At 42.2% G+C, this 16,551-nt stretch overlaps 1 protein-coding gene across 3 annotated transcripts in view; it reads left to right on the top strand.

Annotated features, from left to right (window-relative positions):
* Window positions 1-12,354, top strand: part of kcnq3 (potassium voltage-gated channel, KQT-like subfamily, member 3) — a 90,263-nt gene extending 77,909 nt beyond the window's left edge. For all 3 annotated transcript variants that reach the window (XM_010893045.4, XM_020045496.2, XM_020045497.2), the window contains exons 11-16: window positions 2,897-3,102; window positions 8,219-8,318; window positions 9,570-9,701; window positions 10,070-10,174; window positions 10,315-10,402; window positions 10,700-12,354. In XM_010893045.4, coding sequence (XP_010891347.2) covers window positions 2,897-3,102; window positions 8,219-8,318; window positions 9,570-9,701; window positions 10,070-10,174; window positions 10,315-10,402; window positions 10,700-11,506 — 1,438 coding nt within the window. In that variant the 3' untranslated portion in view covers window positions 11,507-12,354. The remainder of the gene's footprint in view (window positions 1-2,896; window positions 3,103-8,218; window positions 8,319-9,569; window positions 9,702-10,069; window positions 10,175-10,314; window positions 10,403-10,699) is intronic.
* Window positions 12,355-16,551: the final 4,197 nt, after the last annotated feature.

Below are 16,551 nucleotides of genomic sequence, written 5' to 3'. Positions count from 1 at the left end.
GGTGAGTACAAGGCTGCACACGGGAGGATTCCCAGCGAGGAGGTGGGAGCTGACGGTGGAGCTGGAAGCATGCAGGTAAGCGGAGGAGGCAGCGGGTCAGGACGGAATCTTGGACGGAAACACAAGGTAAGGTCAAACACTAGAACGCAAGGACGAAACAAAACAACAGGAGCTAGAGCCTAGTTACCACATGGGTTTGTAGTTAACGAACTGGCGCTGAAGAGGTGATCAGCCCGGGTTTAAGTACTGCAGTGTTGAATCATGGAGAGTGGCTGCAGCTGTGAAGAAACGGCTGAGCAGGGCTGATGCGGCCACGCCCCTTGATGTACTATCCTCTGAGAATGCCTCCAGTGCTCTGAACAGACAACACAGACAAACACAGACACGACATAAAAGAAGAGACAACCCACTCAGGGCAGGGGAGAGCAGCCAACCCATAACAGAAAGTTTTGAGTGAGAAACAGAAGTGTTCAATTTGCAGTGTTCTCTTAATTTGAACCCCTCTTCCTCTCTCAAAACCTTCCTTTTTGACTTTTTTGGAAAGGAAATAAAAAGGTGCAGTTGTCAAAAACAATTCCGGAGCTGTATATGATTGAAAACCGTAAGGAAGTTATTTATTCAAGATCTGGGTAAATCATGACCACTGTTAGTACAGATCAGTTTACTGACATGGTTATGAAATGACAATGCAAAACTGGGCTGATGAATTGGCTAAATGCTGCAGCAAATTTAGGATGTTTTGCCCTCACTTTCAACTCAAACCTGGTTCTGACTGACAAGGATTTGACCGAAAAAATTAAGTCTGCAGTCTGTTTTAGACAATGGTATCAGAAGTAGGTGTTGTGTAAATATTGCTATAGAAATATGCATTTCTCTCCTATGGCCCCTTCTCAATTCATAGTAGATTTTTGTACTCCTCTTTAAAAACATTATTGAGGAGTTATTTGCCACAATACCTGCACATGTTCACTTTCCTTTTTGCTGATTTAAAAGGAAATGACTGCTAAAAAATGTAATATGTTGTAAATGGACATTCAATCTAGACCACGCTTGCCTAAATACAATGCATTTGTGAGAGGTAGTGAACAAGTGTACACTTGGGGAGAAATATGATGTTTTCGGGACACAATCATTGTCTTGGCCCAGTTCTGGCCCTCTTTACAACCCTAGACGAGTATACGTTACGCTCCTACGACCTGGCCTCACCGCCCTCCTCTCTGCTAATCCATGTTCACCACTCAGGGTTGAATTACTGCCCCTAAATGCTACTTGGCAACCACCCCAAAGACAGGCCCGGGCACCTCTGCCAAGACTTAGACAGGCAGGGAGAAAGAGAAAAGGGAGGGAGAGGAAGAGAGGAGGAAGAGAGACTTGGGATGGAGGTGGAGGAGAGATTTTCCAAGTGCATCAATACGATCTTGGGGTGGGAAATTCGTGATCTGACATTATCGCTCTCGGCTGAAAGATCAGGTGAATATCAGACCAGAGAGAAACAAAAGTAACCTTGATATACAACTAAAGGGTGATAACCCAGAAGGAAGGGTTATCTCCTTTCTTACCGACCCCGATCTCAGTGTTTTGTAACATAGAAAAGACTATCTCATTTCTCTAGAAATTACATCATACATGAGGGGCCTCTTGTAAGTGTAGTTTCAAAGGCAGACTTGTAAAAAAAAAAAAAGAAAACACAGTTTGGTGGGTGGGAGGGGGTCGGAGTTCCACTTTTTGTGAGCTGCGTCGTTTATTGCCACCAGAAGATAATCACAACCAATTTTCTGTCCTTTATCCTGTCGGGAGGAGCAGTCAGAAAGGAGGCTTCTCTTCCTTCAAAAGCTTCCTATTCTCCGGCCTCTCAGCGCGGTAATCTGCTGGCCCTTTCTGCTCAAGGCAAATAGAGGGGCATATTGTGTCCCTGCTGTGGGAGCAAAGTTGGTAGAATGCCTCAGAGTTTCAGGGGCCTTGTTTTGCTGTTGTCGGCTCTGGTTACCCTTTAAGGCACAGGAGTCTTATTTTACAGAGGGAGCTTTCTGCACTGCCAAAAATTGTTAGTGAATTTGACTGTAAAGGATTTCAATCTCTTACTGTGGCCTTTGAGTTTCTGTTTACACCTCGGCACTGAAGCGCTGTTACGTTTAGGCCGCATGCCGAATTTGAAAATGTCTCCATATTCTTTGGAGTGTCCCAGCAGACAGTCCAGTCCACAAACAATATAAACCAAGTCTGTAGGTTTTCTGCCAAAGTGCAGTTATCTTTTGCAGTGTCTAAAACACAGCCCCTTATGTGCCTGGCACAACCACCGTTTGAAGTTTGGGACTGAGCATATCATTCTATGGGAGTGACCTATTGAGTAAAGTCTTTGGCATCTTTACCTTGAGGTGTGGTACCAAATTAGGTTGCATTTGTGACGTTTGTTTATGTAAGTGAGCACTTGTTGATTACATCCAGTCTAGCCAGAACCAAACCTTTCAAGAGAAGCAAACCAGACGTTTTTCTACTACACAAAAATTCTATGTTCTTTCAATTAGCTAGCCGGCTACTGTAGTAACAAACTGTAGAAATTAACTTGTTTATTGAAGCAGTAAACATCATGTTATGCACAGAGTCAGTGTGGTATCTATCCAGACAGTCCAGCTTTCCTGCAACAGCGTTGCGACATGGTGTTTGGGGGCATAAGACGCCGGCGTGGTGTGGGAGATGATGGTAGACTAAGCATATTAAGCCAATGCCTTTGCTATCAGCTAACACAGACCAAGTTTGGCGGACTGTTCCACCATACTTTCAGCACATTCAGGCATATAGTCATCACCGCTATTATAATTTATTTAACTTAATAAATTCGGACTCATAGTAAAACGTTTTTCCCACTGACCCCTCCTTTTCTCTTTCTCATCTTTAGTCAAAAGCTGAGTTTGCTTGAGCGTTGTCGCATGCCTAATTCACGACAGTCGTCGACAGTGAGGGGTAAAGGGCTGATGCCAGTGAACCAGGACTCCATTGAAGAGAGTCCTTCCAAGGAGCCCAAACCCGGGGGATTCAGTAATCGGGAGCGCTTCCGCACAGCTTTTCGGATGAAGGCCTATGCCATCCGTCAAAGCTCTGAAGGTAAACTGATTTTGGGTTGGGATCAATATACAACCCTGTTTCCAAAAAGGTTGGGACGCTGCGTCAAATGTACATCAACAGAATGCAATGATGTGCAAGTCATTTAAACCCTATATTCAATAGGAAATGGTACAAAGACAACATATCAAATGTTGTAAATGAGACATTTTATTGTTTAATAAAAAATATATGCCCACTTTGAATTTGATGCCAGTAACATGTTTCAAAAAGTTGGGACAAAGGCAACAAAAGACTGGAAACCTTGTGGAATGTCACACAACTAAATAGCTCAACTGGCAACAGGTCATTAACATGATTGGGTATTAAAAGATAATTCCAGAGAGAATGGGTCTGTCAGAAGTTAGGACGGGGAGGGGTTCACCACTCTGTGAAAGACTGCCCTGGCAAATAGTGCAAAAATTTAAGAATAACGTTTCTCAATGTAAAATTGCAAATAGTTTGGGGATCTCATCATCTGTGGTACATACAGTAATATCATTAAAAGATTCAGAGAATCCAGAGAAATCTCTGTATGCAAGGGACAAGGCCAAAAATCAATATTGGATGGTCGTGATCTTCGGGCCCTGCATTAAAAACAGACACGATTCTGTAGTGGACATCTCTGTATTGGCTCTGGAAATCTTCCGAAAACCATTGTCTGTGAACACACTGTCGCTGCATCCACAAATGCAAGTTAAAAATCTACCATGCAAAGAAGAAACCATACATAAACAAGATCCAGAACCGCCACCGCCTTCTCCGGGTCCAAGCTCATTTTAGATGGACTGAGGCGAAGTGGAAAACTGTCCTGTGGTCTGACAAAGCAAAATCTGAAATTATTTTTGGGAATGATGGATGCCTCCAGACTAAAGAGGAAAGGGACCATCTAGCTTCTTATCAGCACACAGTTCAAAAGTCAGCATCTGTGATGGTATGGGGTTGCATTAGTACACATGGCATGACTTTCACATCTATGAAGGCACCATTAATGCTGAACAATATATACAGGTTTTGGAGGAACATGCTGCCATCCTTATTTCAAGGCATTGCTTATTTCAGCAAGACAATGCCAAACCACATTGTGCATGTATTACAACAGCATGGCTCCGTAGTGAAAGAGTCTAGGTGCTAAACTGGCCTGCAGTCCAGACCTGTCACACACTGAAAACATTTGGCGCGTTATGATGACCCTGAACTGGTCAGCCACTGAAATCATATATCAAGCAAGAATGGGAAAATTTCACTTTCAAAACTACCACAATTGGTCTCCTCAGTTTCCAAACTCTTAGAGTATTATTAAAAGAAAAGGTGATGCAACACAGTGGTAAACATACATCAGTTTCAAAATGGGCATGTATTTTTCCAAAAACATTTCTCGGTTTCAACATTTGATATGTTGTCTTTGTACTATTTTAGATTAAATATAGGTATTAATGATTTGCTCATCATTGCATTCTGTTTTTATTTGCATTTTTCACATCATCCCAACTTTTTTGGAATCAGGGTTGTAATTCCAGTTCAGAAATTTCCCATGCAAAGCCCTGTTTATTCCTGGCCATTTTTGTTCTGATTATGTCCAGGCCCTGCATATACAGTGCCATTTTGCCTGTTTTCCTACTTACAAAGCATGTAACGGTCTGTACACTTCAACTGGGAGAGACAGAATCAAAAACAAAAATCCAGAAAATCACATTGTATGATTTTTAAATAATGAATTACCATTTTATTGCATGACATAAGTATTTGATCAACTACCAACCAGTAAGAATTCCGTCTCTCACAGACCTGTTAGTTTTTCCTGTTATCCACTCATTACCTGTATTAACTGCACCTGTTTGAACTTGTTACCTGTATAAAAGACACCTGTCCACACACTCAATCAAACAGACTCCAACCTCTCCACAATGGCCAAGACCAGAGAGCTGTGTAAGGACATCAGGAATAAAATTGTAGACCTGCACAAGGCTCAGATAAGCTACTTGACAATAGGAAAGCAGCTTGGTGAGAAGGCAACAACTCTTGGCACAATTATTAGAAAATGGAAGAAGTTCAAGATGATGGTCAATCTCCCTCGGTCTGGGGCTCCATGCAAGATGTCACCTCGTGGGGCATCAATGATCATGAGGAAGGTGAGGGATCAGCCCAGCTCTCTTCAGGTCATTGACCAAATCCTGCAGCGCACGCAAGATCCCCCTGCTCAAGCCAGCACATGTCCAGGCTCGTCTGAAGTTTGCCAATGACCATCTGCATGATCCAGATGGTCATGTTTGGAGGAAGAAGAAGGATGAGTACAACCCCAAGAACACCATCCCAACCGTGAAGCATGGAGGTGGAAACATCCTTCTTTTGGGATGCTTTTCTGCAAAGGGGACAGGACGACTGCACCGTATTGAGGGGAGGATGGATGGGGCCATGTATCGCGAGATCTTGGCCAACAACCTCCTTCCCTCAGAAAGAGCATTGAAGATGTTAAAATAATACCAAATATTAAGTTCTGCTTTTCTGATGTATCAAATACTTATGTCAAATTAATTACTTAAAAGTCATACAATGTGATTTTCTGTATTTTTGTTTTAGATTCCGTCACTCACAGTTGAAGAGTATCTATGATAAAAATTACAGACTTCTAAATGCTTTGTAAGTGGGAAAACTTGCAAAATCAGCAGTGTATCGAATACTTATTCTCCCCATTGTACATGTTAACACATACTGTTTAGGTTCAATGATTAATAAAACTAACAGAAATACGAAAAGCAGAGTGTACAGACAAAACAGGACACAGATATCAAGACACTCAAACACAAGACTAAGTACACTGCTTTAAACAAATTATGATATATTTAATGACGTTATATATATTTTCATATCTCTGTCGTCATTCTTATCCTAAAATGTACTTTACAAAAACACAACTTTTCTTTTTAATATACTGTTATTATGGTTGTTTGATTTAGTTTGGGACTGACAGAAGGGTTAGGTGTGTTCAGCTACATGCTGACTCATGCCGTCAGTGTACTCAGCTGGAAGAAAACATTTCAGAAAAAAGAAGAAATGAATAAAATGTCCTGCTCTTTATCATATTTTAAAAACCTGAGCCAGTTCGATATCACAGAAGTGGTAGGTCCCCTCTTAGTCTGTAGAAACTTCTCCAATATCTGCCAGGGCGGACTCCCTCACTAGTAACCCTCGGGCCGGCCACATAGCTATGTCTGAAAGCTAGTAAGTGAGCTGCTAATGGGTATGCATTTAACGCTCAGATGTTTTAAAATGGGACTGTTTTGGACACTTACCGGATGAAGCTTGAGAAAGCTTTTTGTTACAGATATGTCCAAAGCAAAATGACTAATATCACAGTATCATGGATTACTTCATTTTCATTATTGAATTATAAAAAAAATCGAAAAATTATACTTTATTATCACCCAGCCCTGGTTATATGTGGACAATCCTGAAACCCTGCGGTGATGCCTCGACGCCTTTGTCTGGTATTGTCTAGCAGGATGTCTTTACGCACCTCCACATGATGTGCAATACACTTGTCTGTTTTAAAACACAGTACAAATCATCCGTCATGTGCTGTCTATCAGATTCTGGCCTACTTCCATGATCAGTGTTCGACAAGCCGTCCAGAGTGTGTTTCTTTTCAGCTTAACTAAGGCCACATTAATAATAAAGAATAGATCTCAAATGTAGCTACATCCTTGGTTCAAATTTGACTTGTTTTTGCACAGATGCAATGCCTTTGGTTGTTAGTTTTTTTTTAATGTTGCTGATTTATCGAGAATTAAAAGCTAAAATATCTCATTGTACATCGTAAGTATTTAGATCCTGTGCCATGAACACTCAAAGACAAGCTCAGATGAATCCTTTGATGCATCCTGTGTCCTTTGATCTTCCCTTGACATGATAAGTGGGCTGGAGTCCACCTGGGATTGCAACTGATTTTACATGATTTAGTAAGACACGCACCTGTCGATATAATGTCTCATTTTCATAATGCATAAACAAAAATCAGGCTGTGAAGTCCCAGGAACTCTGTGTAGACCACAATGCATAGATCTGGAGGAAAAAAGCTACAACAATAAAAGTTCCCAGATGCACAGCAGGCTTTGTCACTGTGAAAAATAAATTTGGAATCACCAAGGTTCTACATTGAGCTAGCTGTCCGGCCAAGCTGTTTAACCAGGCAAGAAGGACCATTGTCAGGGATCTTTTCTGCAAGATGGGGGAACCTGTCAGGAGGACAACCATCTCTGTCTGCCGCACTTCATCAATCAGGCATTTATGGTAGAATGGTTAGACAGAAGCCACTCCGGAGTGAAAGTTATATAACATGCTGTCTGAAGGACTGTTGACAGCATGGGGAAATACATTTTGGTCTCACCAGACCATAGAATCTAACTGTTGGGTCTCAATGCCAAGCGCTACGTCTGGTGAGGAACATGTGCTACTCTATCACCTGGCTAATACCATCCTGTTGGTGAAGCATGGTGTTGGAAGCATCATTCTTTGTCAGCTCAGGGACAGGGAGGCTGTTCAGGATTGATGTAAGGATGAACTGAGCAAAATACAGAGAGGTCCCTGAAGACCTGATCCAGAGCACACAGGACCTCAGACCAGGGCAAATATTTATCTTTCAGCACAACAAAGACCCAGAGCACACAGCCAAGTCAACGTTGGGGTGGTCTCAGGACCATTCTGTGAGTGTCCTTGAGTGGCCCAGCCCAAGCCCGGGCTTGAACCCTATTAAACATTTGTGAGGAGACCTGAAGATAAGATCGCATTTCACCAGTGCACCTCATTCAATCCAAGGAAGAACAGGAGAAACTGACCAGGTGTGAAAAGCTGATAGAGGCACACCCAAGAAGACTTAATGCTGGAATAGCTGCCAAAAATGCTATGGCAAAGTACTGAGTCAAGTGTGTAAATTCTTATGTGCATTTGATTTTGTGTTTCAGTAAATTGGAATTAATTTATAAAATGTTTTTACGTTGTTGTTATGGGATATTGTTTTAGGTTGATGGGAATAAACAAACACGACAAAATGTAAAGAACGTGAAGGGCTCTGAATACTTTCTGAGGGGACTGTAAGTAGGGCCTGTTTTTGTTCACGCAGAAGCTGGAGCCCTGCAGGACCCCGAGGAGAGAGGCTTCCCTGCAGACATCCTCCTGGAGGAGATGATCCCCACACTGAAGCTGGTAATCAGGGCAGTCAGGTAAAAGCAGTAGTTCAGAGCAGAATATTTATATTCAGCCAGGCGTTGTTAGATGGTGTGATGGTTCAACGGCGGTCTATGACCCAGGACAAAATGCAGTAACACTAACGTTGAATTGCATTTGATGAAAATGTCCAGTAAGAGAATGAGGCAATGATTGTGTGTGATATTCTTGTTATAAAAGAGCACCATTGCATTTCCTTTATTTCAGGCACACCAGTTAAAAGTTATGTGTGTATGTGTGCTGGTGCATATAATTATGGAAGGGAAACACACACACACACACACATACAACAGTGTTGAAATCTATAGGCCACACCTTTGACATAAAGTAGGAACCTAATCTAGCATGACTGCTGGAGAGATGAGTGATCAACACAACCAAAGCATCATGTGAATGTCTGTTTCCTTCCACACCATTATCTGTGGGTGAATAGGGTTTTGAATGGAATGGCTAGCTTTGTAGGATACCATTTCAAGACGCTGACTGTCAAAATGAGAGTGTAGCACCAAAGAACTATGAAAAAGGTGTTGAGTTTAAGTCACCAAAAAGGGATTGCCTTGGTGCGGGAGGTAAAAATCAGATTGTAATGAGTTGTTTTCCCACACAAATCTGTCTTCAGTTGCTAGGAACTAGCTTATCTCCTGTTCTCAATTGTGGTTTTAGAGTCACAGGCAAATCACAGGCTTCCCAATAACATTATTAACCATCTTGCTTGTTCACATTAGATTAAGTGCATTATCTTTAACTTTTCTCCCAACCCACACTTCGATCATGCTATAGTGGACACACAGGGTCATTACACATTGGGTAACAGTCAGAGAAGTCCACATTCTTAATTAATGACAGCCATTTGCAGAAATATGCCTTGTTTTGGCATTCAGATACAATGATGTCTCATCCCATTCAAAGCTATTGATCTGAGCCAAGCCAACTGCTGTCATTAAAGATACATCTATATGAAGAAAAACTGATTTGAAACTATAAAAAGCAGCAAGCATTACATATATGTTTCCTATATGTATATTTTCTGTTTTTGTCTTCTTTATATGGTAAAGAGGACAAAAATAGGGAAGTTTTTTGAAAGAGCAGAGAACAAGATTCGAACACAGGCAGTAGAAAATGTGCCCTGGAGGCAGGAGCCCAGACTGCTGGACCACTACAGGCCACAAGTTTATTCAACCATTAAAAAGAGCTAAAATGTGCTATAATTACAGAGATTTTTTATTCAATGTATTTCTGTCATACAGGATCATGAGGTTCCTTTTGAACAAGAAGAAGTTCAAGGAGACCTTGAGGCCATATGATGTCAAGGACGTGATTGAGCAGTACTCTGCTGGCCACCTGGACATGCTTTGTAGAATCAAATACCTCCAGACGAGGTGAGCAGAGTTTGGTCTCCATTTTGAGTTTTTGTATGACATCTCTCTCTGCACTTAATGTTATTTTAGCCACAATGTGCCTTAAATAATTGTTTTAATTTTGCTGTTAAGACCAACCTTACCCGAAATATGTGAAAATATGTTTAAATACGTCTAAATGGCTATGCCTGCCAACCTCTAACATATACAGATGTGCCATAGAAAATGTCCAGCAAGAAAAACAAGTTATTGAGATCTATGACATTAATGAGAAACTTTGAACTGAATCCCTAATTGACACAATTACTTGTGGTGAACATCAACTCAGTGGTCGACATCATATATGTCAGTATTTTAGTTGTTGATCTTTTTGGTTTTTGTGTTTGTAGAATAGATATGATCCTCACGCCTGGTGCTGCTCTGACCCCGAAACATAAGAAGAACCCGAACAAACAACCGACACCCTTTCCCTTCTCAACGCAACAGTCACCAAGGTCTGAGCATTATCTTTTAAAACAGTAGCCGGACGTCATACAACCTTGCAACGACTTACCTGATGAACGCTTGATGTGTGGCAGTGGCATTGTGTTGCATTGCTCTGATCAAACTGTATTTACCTGTAAATGTTTTGCAGGCATGAATCCTATCTAGCCAAAGCATCCATGCCAGATGCTGACCAAGACCAGAGCATGATGGGTAGATTTGTCAGAGTGGAGAGACAGGTACAGTACTGCACAGTAAACGTTCAATAATGCCATCAGTCAGTGTTATTTGCTTTTAGTTCAGATTTCCCCTTAAAAGGAGAGAACACGCAAAACCAAGTGCCAGAATTCAAATAAATAAAAAAGCTTGGGACGTTGGGAAATTGACATTGTTGGCATATTAGTCTACAGATCAGTAGGGAGAGAGCGAGGCCCGGAGACAGTCCATGTACACGGGGAAAGAGCTTAGTAGAGCGGGCAGTGTGTGCTGTTGGATCAGGGTAGTAGTGGAGGTACCGTACCGTTGTGTGTTCTCAGGTCGAGGACATGGAGAAGAAGCTGGACTTCCTGGTGGACATGCACATCCAGCACATCGAGCATCTCCAGGTGGACTCGGCCGGCGCCGCCCACATGACCACGGAGCCCCTGGACCCGTTGGTGGGAGACCCTGTGTGCCGCTCTGACAGCAAGGGGGTTGGAGCCTACGCCGAGGTCCGCCGGGTTTTCTTCAACTACGCCGAGGCATGCCCCCAAATGTCCTACCAGGTGCCCGTGAGCAAGGTGATGCCTTACTACAGCTATAACAAGGAGCCAGGGGCCACGGCCAGACGAGGAGGAGGAGTCCCCGGGCTGCCTGGGGGTGGCTACGCCCCTACCGACCATAAACCGCCAACACCCCAACACCAAACCCCCATCCCGACCTACACGGAGAGGCCCACCGTGCTCCCCATCAGCTCCCTCCAGGACACCCAGTTGGCTGAGCGGAATGGGAGGCCCCACAGTCCCCACGCGGGGGAGCGCCTGGGGGAGCGCCTGGGGGAGCGGAGGACCACGGGGCAGGGAGCGGGGGCCGACCTGTCACCGCTCTCCATGCTCTCTGTTAACCACGAAGAGCTGGAGCGTTCGCCCAGCGGCTTCAGTATATCAGGGGAGCGCGAGGACCTGGGGGACCCCGCCCTGGGGACATCAGGGGGGTCAGGGGGGTTAAGGGACAGGCGTTACCTGGCTGAGGGGGAGACGGACACGGACACGGACCCCTTCACACCCAGCGGGGGTGGGGGGCAGCTGCCCCTGTCATCCACCGGAGAGGGCTTCCCTGAGTCTGTGTGGAACACAATCCCCTGATGCTCAGTCATCCTCAAAGTCAAATCCCCACTCTTAAGCCCCTTCACCATGCCTTTGAAACACACTTGTCTTCGGTCTAAACCGACGTTACTGAAATCAGCATGTTCACTCAAGTTCAGTAGGCAGATGTCAGTTCTTATGGATGAAATCCATGTGTTTCTACACAAGTCAGTTCAGGTAGACCCTGTCCCTGTAGACCTGATGTCAAGACGCACTGAGTTGACACTTGACACCAGATCCGAATCCCCAATAGTCTAGAGAAAAGCCAAGGTCTCAAGACTGTCCACACACAGAAAGAAAACACAAAACTGTTTCTATAGTATAGATACTTTGTACAGTACAGCGCACATATGACAACATACTTAATGCTGAGATGTAAAAATATAACATTAACTTACAACAACTATATATACGCCCAAAGCTTTAACGCTGCAAAGCAAACCGCACTGCATGTTCCGCATGCAATTGTTTGTCGTAAACACTAAAAGGTTCAGGTTTCAGGAAAAAGAAAATGAGTTTGAATGGATACTTGTAAATGCAATGCCATTTTTGTAATACTTATTTTTTTATATGAATACAATTGCATTTTTTGCATGGTTTGCATGATGATGCACCATTTTCAGACAGTTGAGCCTGATATTTTTAACCAAAAGTCTCCTGTTTCATTGTTCAGTAGAATACATGTTGCTTATGTATGTATCAGTTGACAAGCCAGAGAGGAAATACTTCCTTTTTTCAGTACACAATATAGAGGTGTGTTCAAATGTAACCTGTCCTTTCATGCTGTACGGTTTTTCAAATTTTGTTAGGCTTATTTCCTATCTAAAATAAATTAATACAAAAATGAATTTAACATATTCATTAATAAGTCATTAATTCACTGAATCCCTAATTGACAGACTCTCCCAAGCTTAATGACACCAACTTCCTTATTTGGCATACAGTAATATGCCTTGCCATATTCATTTATTTTACATCGTTTATTTAGCTGCGTTTTTGGAATATACTCCTTGTCCATATTGGGTTGTATGAAACACCCGTAACATGGGGTAATGACATACCCAAGATAACCCATGATACCCTTTGTAGATCAGATAGCATCTATACTCAGGCACGTGCACAGGTAAGGCTCAACCTGTGCAGAGCACATGGCCCTTTGCTATCTAGTGCCCTTTCCAGTTGGCATGTGCCCGTCCGCCTTGGTGACATGCCTCACTCACTCCGATGGGCATGGGCCATCTGTTCTTTTTATGCGCGTCACTCACTCCAACACATCGGTCCGTGTGAGCCGAGAACTCCGCCCACTTTTTCAGATTCAGCACCTGCCCTAACTGCTTTAGTAAGTCTGTATCACCGCCCTTCAATACCCATTGGATTTGCAAGCCAGAGGTCCTTCCTCTCTGACCTTCTCCAATGGGAAAGGAATTGAGAAAAAAAAAAAAGCCTGTCTACTGTTTGAAAATATTTTAACGATAGCTAGTTAGCTAGTACGATGAACTTGTGTGTTCATCTTCACTCTTGCAGTGCTGGACATAGAGTGAAAAGTCTGATTAACAAAGCCTTTTTTTCAGAGTCCGCTTCAGTCTTTGTTGTCATTATTTCACAAGCTATTTGTTTGGGATGGAAACCGTACAATTTGGTAAGAATTGGCACTTCTGTTGGAAATCCATTTTAGTTTTGTTTTAAAACATTAAATGACACAGTATGACGGTACAGTTTAAACATGGTGACAGAATGACACAGTATGACAGTACAGTTTAAATATGTTGAAAGAATGACACAGTATGACGGTACAGATTAAACATGGTGACAGAATGACACAGTATGACGGTACAGATTAAACATGGTGACAGAATGACACAGTATGACGGTACAGTTTAAACATGGTGACAGAATGACACAGTATGACGGTACAGATTAAACATGGTGACAGAATGACACAGTATGACGGTACAGTTTAAACATGGTGACAGAATGACACAGTATGACGGTACAGTTTAAACATGGTGACAGAATGACACAGTATGACGGTACAGTTTAAACATGGTGACAGAATGACACAGTATGACGGTACAGATTAAACATGGTGACAGAATGACACAGTATGACGGTACAGATTAAACATGGTGACAGAATGACACAGTATGACGGTACAGATTAAACATGGTGACAGAATGACACAGTATGACGGTACAGTTTAAACATGGTGACAGAATGACACAGTATGACGGTACAGTTTAAACATGGTGACAGAATGACACAGTATGACGGTACAGTTTAAACATGGTGACAGAATGACACAGTATGACGGTACAGATTAAACATGATGACAGAATGACACAGTTTGACGGTACAGTTTAAACATGGTGACAGAATGACACAGTATGACGGTACAGTTTAAACATGGTGACAGAATGACACAGTATGACGGTACAGTTTAAACATGGTGACAGAATGACACAGTATGACGGTACAGATTAAACATGATGACAGAATGACACAGTATGACGGTACAGTTTAAACATGGTGACAGAATGACACAGTATGACAGTACAGTTTAAACATGGTGACAGAATGAAACGACCACCGTTTGATCCAAACAACGCATCTGAAAAAGCCCCTGTGGACTGCATGCTTTCCCCAAACATCTCAGCATTACTCTCTAAGAAAACTAGACCATAGCACGCTGTAGTGTAACAAGGGAACTGAGTGTTTATAAAGGCAGGGTAGAATGACACTTAAGCATTATCTTTTGGCATAAGTTGGTGACGTTCAGCTGCCGGGACACATCACTCTGTCAGTCAAGCAGTGTGACAACGCTCTGTCTGCTGTAAATAGCTGTATTGGCACATCCCGCTCCATGTCTGTACTCTAACTGTGCGGGAGGCCCAGAGGCTACGACAGAGAGACGCGTGAGAGGGTGTGCAGTGACACAGTACACAAACCAACGGCACCCAGCACCACATGCACACACCCGCACACACCCACAAACACATACACGTACATCCACACACACATGCACACACATACAGGCAGCCTCACACACACACCCACACACACACACACACCCACACAGTTTATGTATTGTATATTTAATTTGTTTTACTCATTTGAGTCACAGAAAGAAGAGTAATGAAAAAGTTTCCCCACCCATATCTTGCTTTCTTTGGGAGGGAGGGTGTGTAGCCTAAAATTGGGTCGAACATAATTCATTAATCTGTAAACCATGCAACTAAGATTTAACTCTACTCAAAATTAAAGTTAGTATGTGTGGCATTCAACATATCGGGGTCATTCTGCTATTACAGTGCATTTGAAGCTGCTTTCATATTAGATCATATCAACATTCAATGCCTTTTGTGCATAACTTTTAATGTTCTGAAAATCTGCAATTTGACACGAGGAGACAGAACAATGTCTCTTTTACCATGTTTCCGATTCTACAGACAAGCCCTAAAATACAACCAAAAGAACATCAAGATGTTTTACAGTCAGAAAAACAACCTCGGCCTTAATTAATAAATGGTACAAATCTGGAAAACGGAGTGCTTTGAGGCTAACAACATTCCCTAGAAATTGATCATTTAAAAAATCTGCCTCTTTCTGTCACTCCCGACGGGCTTCCGTTTGTCCTGTAAGAAGGGTATTCATACACTAGCTGATTTAAGATGATTCAAACCTTCCCATGTTCAACCCTGTGACCGTAATGGCACTTTCCTGAGCATATTTCCTGAGTGTAGAAGTTGTAAGGGCATTACCCAGGGTGTATTGTTTTTCAGAACAACCAATCACACTTCACTGTCTTATCAGACAGCCAATGAGAGTCAGGTTGATGATCTACTGTACCATGCACTGGAAGTAGCCTTTGATACAAACAGTGCATAGTGTGTCCCCAATATCATGATTCTTGTTTCAATATTTCTGCATCGGAAACACGTTACAGAGCAAAGTATTCTGGCACCAAAAATATTCTGTAATGGAAACAAGTGTTTATTTATTGACACCTTCAATTTCATCCCTCCCTATTTTCATTTGTAATCTGTCTGGTGCCCAGTGAATTTGACCGGTGTTTTCTTGGATTAAATGGTCCATATGAACATTGCTGATGTGTTGCTTCTATGCCCAAACCCAAATCTGCCCCTATGTATACTGCCACAAGCAATTTTGTATAACTGATAAGATTCTACCTCCACAATGGCTCCTGATTTGCTATTGAATTTTGCCACTATTGCTGTCGCACAAGTCCAATCTCCAGTTAACTCAAGCAGGTTTTTTTGGGTTTTGAGCATAGGAGATACTCTTTCCATATCTCTGTTAATAAAAAAAACAATTCAACAATAATTTGGTCCATATTCCAAATTGTGCACCTTATCCCACATTAAACTTCAAAACAGAAAGGACATTGTTCATGCTGTAACGGATGATATTTGATGTTTAACGTTAGCCCTTTTAAATACCATCTATCATTTCTGGAATTTAGTAAAAAGTGTCTGAAAATATCTTGAGTATCTATTACACTGCAGACATGCCCATGTAAATTCTTCCATACATGTATGAGTGGGTGCACTTTATGGCATAAGAGCAAATCGAGAGGACAGTCATTCTTGCTTTGATAGATGTTTTGTTCTCTTTTTTAAACAGTGGTCATAAATGTAAGGCATTGACCTTCATGTATACTTTCTGCATAACCTTTAATCATAGACTGCTGCAGATGATTTGTGCCTTCTACAGTCCCGCGTTTTCTCAGCCTGCGTTCATTGATTTGTTTTATCTAATATTGAAAAAAGAATGTTTAATTTTGGTAAAACCTTACTTGCTGTAGCTGTTATATAGCATCACCAGACTGACATGAAACATAGTGATTGATAAGAAAGTTACATGTTCTACTGAAGCTCCCAGTGAACTTAAATGCTGATGAACCCGTTTTCTGTTTGATGCCTAATGAAAACCACCTAGCAGTATCATTCAGTAGACATTATGTGGCACTGAGTGTGTTATGTTTGCTACATAACAGCAACTTCATTTAAGGTAGTCAAGGTTCTTGC

Source organism: Esox lucius, chromosome 3 (genome assembly GCF_011004845.1).
Source record: "Esox lucius isolate fEsoLuc1 chromosome 3, fEsoLuc1.pri, whole genome shotgun sequence".
NCBI classification, from domain to species: Eukaryota; Metazoa; Chordata; class Actinopteri; order Esociformes; family Esocidae; genus Esox; species Esox lucius.
This window is presented reverse-complemented; position numbering and strand designations above follow the sequence as displayed.